At 30.6% G+C, this 7,071-nt stretch overlaps 1 protein-coding gene across 1 annotated transcript; it reads left to right on the top strand.

Moving 5' to 3' along the window:
* The first annotated feature begins 1,116 nt into the window (after positions 1 to 1,116).
* On the top strand, positions 1,117 to 6,251 carry LOC114423218 (paired amphipathic helix protein Sin3-like 3). The gene is made up of 12 exons (XM_028389890.1): positions 1,117 to 1,236; positions 1,573 to 1,728; positions 1,807 to 1,993; positions 2,245 to 2,343; positions 2,458 to 2,622; positions 2,706 to 2,955; positions 3,613 to 3,737; positions 4,594 to 4,672; positions 4,914 to 5,185; positions 5,295 to 5,449; positions 5,647 to 5,774; positions 5,890 to 6,251. Exons 2-12 carry the CDS (start codon positions 1,619 to 1,621, stop codon positions 6,129 to 6,131), a joined length of 1,812 nt encoding a protein of 603 aa, XP_028245691.1. The 5' UTR covers positions 1,117 to 1,236; positions 1,573 to 1,618; the 3' UTR covers positions 6,132 to 6,251.
* Positions 6,252 to 7,071: the final 820 nt, after the last annotated feature.

Genomic DNA, 7,071 nt, shown 5'->3' with positions numbered 1-7,071 from the left:
AGTTGTAATAATATTTACAATTCCCAACAAAAATTAATCATTTCTTATTTTTTCTGAAATAACGAATCATTTCTTGCACATTTTATTTAAAAAAAATTAAACTAACATTTTTATAATTTTATAAAAATAAAAACAATATTCTCTCCAATATCAAACTTATCATTAAAATTTAATTAATTTTAAATGAATTAAATTTAAGAAATACATTATTTTTCAGTAAATTAAATATCAAAAAAAGAATAATACATTAACATATGTTTTTAGTCTAATTATTATAAAATTATTATTTTAATATAATTTTAAAAGTAAGATTAGTATCAAAATACTTTTGCAAAATGGCTTTTCACTTTATAATAATAAATATATTTGATGTAGTATTAAAAAAGATAAAATATAATTTTAGTTTTTTTATTTAGATAAATATATCTTTTCACTTGTTAGTAATTAAATAATTTTAAAAAAACTTTTATCATGCGAATAATAAGTAAACACGTGCCGGTTAATGTTTATAAAATACATGGATCAATCATTTGAAATTGACCACAAGAACACAAATTGTATATTTTAAAAAAAAATGAAAGACAAAATATCTCAATTAAAAAATAAGAGACTAAAATTGTGAACTTTTTAAAAGTGGGGATGAAATGTTTCAATTAAAAAATAAAATGATTAAAATTGTAGATGTTAGAGGATACTGGGATGAAAAAAATGTATTTTAGCCTTAAATTTAAAATGTTTTATTTTTTATCTTTCATTTTAATCTAATAACTTATTGAAGATTCTTATATTTATATAAAATGATCATAATTATTCTCATATAATATGAAAAAGACATATCATATGAAATAAAAGATCAAAATTAAAATATTTCAAATTTAAATTAAATTTTATTTAATCATAAATTTTTTAAAAGATTTATCTAATAAAATATCTTTAAGATATTAATAAAAAATCTTTAAGATATTTAATTTTCTATTTGATAAATCCTTTAGATTAAATTTTTTATAATTAAATAAAATTTAAATTTAAATTTAACATATTTCAATTTTAACTTTTGTATTATCAACTTATTAATATGTGTGTGTGACACTGAGAACGCCATAGATCCTACGCATCTTTAAAAGTGAAAACTCTTTCCCAGGCAAACCCAAACACTCGGCGTCATCTCCTCACGGCTTACGGCTCACGGCTCACGGCTCACGGCTTCATTCAACAGCCACAGCTTCTGTCCACTTGGTATGTTTCGTTTCGTTTCTTTTCTTTCTTTTTCTGGCACTTGTTTTGCTTATAAAATAGGTAAATTAAAACTCATTGGATTAACACAGTGAGGTAAGGTTGCACTGTGTTCTCATGTAATAGATTAACGACAGTGGGAGAATTCAAATTTCCTTCAACAATCACGGACCACCGACGGAATTAATCTCTCACCTAATGGATTTAGACGGATTAACATTTTGAAATTGACTGTGTTCAATTCAAAGTTTCAAACCATTTTTCATCTGTATGATAATAGTTTATGATAAATTTCTTCAATGATATATATACATTTTATGAAATTTTTTGTATGAACAGTTGCCAACCTTTAGTGAACGGAAGAGGTGCTAAGAAACAAAGGCCAATGACAGATAGTGCCTTAGCATATCTCACCACAGTCAAGGATGCATTTAAAGATGATAGAGAAAAATATGATAAATTTCTGGAACTCGTGAAAAATTTCACTGCTGAAAGGTTTGATCATGATGTAGCCATGTAGTTGTATTTTATTTCGATATTATATACGAAGGAAATTATAGTGTTCATCTGCAGATTCAACCTTGTTAGAGGCATAGAAGAAGTGAAGGAGCTGCTTAAAGGGTATAGAGATCTAATCTTGGGATTTAATGTTTTCTTGCCAAAGGGATATGAAATCAAACTTCCATTGGAGGATGAACAACCTCCAGAAAAGAAGCTTGATGTGTTTGTTAAAGCTAAAAAACTTCTGCACAAGATTAAGGTAAAAACCTTACATTTGAGGTATTTTATGTGTTTCTTCTTGCACATATCTGCACCCACCCACACAAAAGAAAAGGGCTACACCCATGCACAGTGGCTGGTTTAAGCATATACCCATTGAATTCTTGGCAGTGTATTGCCACACCAATGTCATTTTGCTTTTTGGTTGAAGTCCTTCCCCCCTCCCTTACTGGAAGATCAACACAGAATGGACAGTTTCTCTTTTGAGTCTGATTGGTTCTTTTGGTGCAGGCTCGATTCCATGGTCAAGATAATGTTTACAAGACATTTCTGGCCATATTAAAGATGCACAAAGATGGAACCAAGTCTCCCACTGCAGCTTACGGGGAGGTTTGTCCACTTGGCCTAATATTTTAATTTTTATGGTAATTTTAAATTGATCCTTCTATTTTTCTTACACTTCTTTTGAGACATTCATTTTAATTATTTATTGAACTTCTCCAGATTACTGCACTTCTTCAGCACCATGCGGATCTTCTTAATGAGTTACCTTTTTTATCTCTTAATACTTCAAGAACTATCTCAATTCATTTTACTTCTGCACAAAATTCTTTGTTTCGTGAAAAAAGCTCTGCAGTTCCAATAGTGCAACAAATGTGTGTTCTGAAGGTTTATCTCTCTGCATACTATGTCCCTTTCTTTGATGATATAGTCGGTCATCTAGCTGATTTTTTCACTCATGTATATGCCAGAGAAAAAGGACCAAAACTTCACATGATGATCACAACCACATTGTTGGTCATAGATTAGAGAGCGATTGGAGTGAACGGGAAAAGGATAATAGAGATTATTATCAAGATGGTATTCAGAAGCTTCTATCTCTGAAACGGACACATTTTTGTATGGCTGAAGACCTTATGGCTAGATCATTTTGTAATGTTGATAAACATTTTGGTATGCACCCCATGCCATCCACTTGTTATGATCAAAGTTCTATGAAAAGTGAGTGTGTCAATACTTTGATCCAAACCTACTTTTTAGTTTTTACACTTTCTTATCCTCCTTAATAGATGTTACAAACTTATGATATAGAATGTATGAGCTTTGGAACATATATCTTTTTCATGTTTATCGGGAAGGAATAGAGGGCGAGCCCTGGTGCAGCGGTAAAGTTGTGCCTTGGTGACTTGTTGGTCATGGGTTCGAATCCGGAAACAGCCTCTTTGTATATGCAAGGGTAAGACTGCGTACAACATCCCTCCCCCATACCTTCGCATAGCGAAGAGCCTCTGGGCAATGGGGTACGAAGTTTTATGTTTATCGGGAAGGAAATATGTGGAAGAAAGGAGAAAAGAGAGAGAGAGAGAACATACCATTAGAAAAGTATCTAATGAAAAATTTGTCTTCACTCTTTTTACCACAGCTGATTGTAAGGTAAAAAATAGTCATGATATCTTTTGTTGATTGTAATAGTCATAATTGATGAAGGGTTTTTGTTTTATTTTTATGTTCTGAAATGTTAGTCTACATAGTGTCTTCTCAATATTGTTATTGAAGGGAAGACCTTCATTCAATTGTTATTTTGTAGAAGTCTTTGACAGTACCTTTAACTCCCTATTTTCCTTTTACGTTTTTTTAAATTTAATTTTGTAATCTCAGGTAGTGAAAGGTTTTCTTTCTGTGCAAAAATCAAGGATAAATTACAAAATCCTAAGAATTACTTTTCAAAGCATGTGGATATCTACAGCAAGGAAAAAACTACTCGACAAGAATTGCCATCATCAGTATGATTTATACATATATTGTTTATTAACTGCTTTATTGGTTTTTTTGTCATATCCTGTGTCAATATGGTTGAGTTTAATTTGGCCAGCATTAAACTTCAACCTTAAAAATTGGTGCATAAAACTGCAATGTTGCATGAAAGGAGTGAGAGGGAAATGGATCCTCTAATGCAAATTTTATGATGACATGGTCACATTCAAATGTGTTCATCTCTCTTGTAAGAGGAAGTAATCATAACGACTTTATTAGAGGTGAATACTGAATGATAAGATTCAGCAATGAGTTATCTTGTTTCTCAAAAAGGCATTGGCTTTTTGATGTAGTTTCAATTTTGACCACTTACATGACAGAACTCGTGGACCTTTGCTTTTCATTCACTCTTGTTTATCTTTGTTAGCTGCATGATGTGTCCAGAATTATAACAAAACAATTTTGGGCAACTCAATATTCAACCCATTTTCAAATAAGATCTATTTTCATTGCCTAGACCACTTCAACTTTATACTTTCCTAAGCTTTGATTTAACTGAAACTTAATTTGCCAGTTAAAAAGACAAAGCAATAAAACAACAAATTGATGTGCTTTATCCTTTTATAAAGATCTTTCCAAAATCTTCCATTTTTCAGTTGTCTTCCAAGCTTATAATCAAATAGTAAATTCAGTATAGAAAATGTTGAATAATTTTGTGCACTAAATTATCTGTCGTTGAATATTGTGGAAATTTACTCCATTCAATCAAGTATCAGCTTATTTGATTTTCATCGTTTTTATATAGAGGAATTTCTTTTCTTGAAGTTTAATCTCTAGAAGGCAAGCTGTGATATATAATAACTAATGTATGGTTGTTTCTTCCAGACAACTGATTTCCCAAGAAAATTCCCAGATCTCATGAAGGGATTTAATGAATGTGTAACCCAATGTAAGAAGATGAATGGTAATTTTCAACCCAATATTTGTTTGTCTTTGAAGTTTTGGATTTTGGTATTTTTTTCTTTTCAAGTTCTATTGTGCAGAGGAATTCAGTGTTGGCATTGTGAAGAAAAGTATGTAATATGGTTTTCTCTTCTTTTCTGTCTTCTGTTAGATGCCCTCTTCTTAGCTTTAGGTAACTTGGCCAAATATTAACATTTTCAGCTACTTCTTCTGGTACTAAAACTCTTGTATGCATTTATCAGAATCCTCGAGGGATGAAGAACATGTGCAGAAACAAATAAAGTTGGAAGACTGGAACAGAGATCGACATCATGATGGTGATGATCGGGTGAAAGAAACAGTTAGTGATTGCCGGAAAAGGGACAAATCTACTGTAGTTGCCAACAAGAATGTTTCTGGTCGTAAGTTGTCTCTATATGCCAGCAAGAAGAAGAATTCTGCAAAATCTGTTAGAGAGCTGGATCTATCTATCTGTGAAAAGTGCACTCCCAGTTACTATCTTCTACCAAAAGAAGTATGATTGATTTACTTATCGTTTTGTCATATTGTATAGTATTTTCTAAGGGAATGTCTGAGATTTTCTTGATGTTTGTGTTTTATGTGCATTGTTTGTGTTCACACAGTTTCAAATCCCATCTTCTAGCCGGAGAACAAAACTTGATGCAGAAGTATTGAATGACCATTGGAAATGTGTTGCTCCAAGTATTAAGGATTATTCTTCTAAACACATGAGCAAAAATCTTAATGAAATGACCTTGTTTGAATGTGAAGATGATAGGTTGGAGCATACCAATGATTTTTCTTCCCCTTTAAGTACTTTTTTTATTGACTTATTTTTATCAGATGCTGTCTATATTCTACAGTTTGATTAGTTTTGACATCGCTGGATTGATTTAGAGATGTTATTTCCACACTCTCTATCACTAGCACCTGCTGTTGCTGATATAAGTTTACATTTTTACCCTATGATGGCAGGATTGAACTTGACATGTGTTTAGAAACTGCAAAGTCAACAACTAAGCAAGTTGAAGAGCTCATAGAAAAGATCAATACCAATATGATTGAAAGAGACAATCCAATTAACATTGAGAAGCACTTAATAGGTTATGAGATTTGCAATTGTTCAAAGAAATGTTCCAAAGCACGTTTATCATGCTATGTCAGATAATTGTTGATGTTTTCCATATTCTGATTTGATTGTTTTTGTCTTTTCTTTAGCTCAAAATCTTAGGTGCATTGAGCAGTTATATGGCGACCATGGGATTGATGTGCTGGATGTGTTAAGGAAGAATGCATCTCAAGTTTTGCCAGTCATTTTAACTAGGTTGAAGCAGAAACATGAAGAATGGGCAAGATGTCGTGCTGATTTAAATAAACTTTGGGCTGAAGTATATGCTAAAAACTATCATAAATCACTTAATCATGATCGTGTTCCTTCTACTAGGAACCAAGAGCTTTAGTACTTGGGTTATGATTTTTTATGCTTTTTTTTTTCACTTATGGAAAAACAAATTTTGTCCAGATTGTTTCTTTTTTGTAAAAAAAAATATTACATAATCATCATAGTTTTTAAATACGTATATTTTAATTAAAGAATACTTTCTTCCCTAATAAAAAACAACTTGAACAAACGGATCTTGTTCAACATTAAGGCTTCTAATAATGTGGTGTTACTTTACTTTGTAATTTTAGGTGTTGATGTTACTTTTTTTGGGTGAATAAAAAAAATACTTTTGTCTATTGTTGAACTTAAATATTATGTTGTGATTAGATTTACTTTTTTATGTGTAACTAGTATTTTAGTTAGTTTGTATATTGTATGAGTCAAATTCAATATGTAAATTCGTTTATTACAGTTATCATAAAAAAAGTTTTAAAATTATTCATATCTTATCATTAAAATTAGTATATGTCAAATAATCCAGATAAAGTTTAATAATATTTGTAGAAAAACATTGATGCGAATATAATAATTCTCAATTCACCCAAAAAAAAAAATATAATAATTCTCAACATAACGAAGGATACAGTGCACACTCTTACAATTTGGTTGGGTGTATTTAGGAATGAAGGAAATACTTTGAAATTTGAATGAGTGAAAATTAAGGGAAATACAAATTAAATTTGAGACCCACTACAAAAATAACTTCCCAAGAGTCATGAAATGAAATGAGAGATTAAATGGGGTTTCATCTTTTCTTTTTAGCCTATTAGGTCCGTGATAATGAAGAAAGAGTCCAAAAATTGATCAACTTCAACATTATTCCTGATCAAATCTTTGCGTTTTCTTATTTGTTTAGGACATATAAGTTTTATAAAGTCTGCATATTGTTAACATTTGTGGTTAAGTAACTTTAAGTCATATTTTGATTTAGTTAAGTATTTTTTATTGTAAAATTT

This window comes from Glycine soja, chromosome 8 (assembly GCF_004193775.1).
Source record: "Glycine soja cultivar W05 chromosome 8, ASM419377v2, whole genome shotgun sequence".
Classification (NCBI taxonomy): Eukaryota; Viridiplantae; Streptophyta; class Magnoliopsida; order Fabales; family Fabaceae; genus Glycine; species Glycine soja.
The sequence above is the reverse complement of the archived record's forward strand: the minus strand, read 5'-3'. Positions and strand labels throughout refer to the sequence as shown.

Excerpts from the sequence above, each read along its gene's own strand:
- LOC114423218 (XM_028389890.1), top strand. The coding sequence starts at position 1,619 with ATGACAGATAGTGCCTTAGCATATCTCACCACAGTCAAGGATGCATTT. Across the intron at positions 1,729-1,806 it reads AAAAATTTCACTGCTGAAAG|ATTCAACCTTGTTAGAGGCA; the intron begins GTTTGATCATGA and ends GTTCATCTGCAG. Across the intron at positions 2,956-3,612 it reads TGATCAAAGTTCTATGAAAA|GTAGTGAAAGGTTTTCTTTC; the intron begins GTGAGTGTGTCA and ends TTGTAATCTCAG.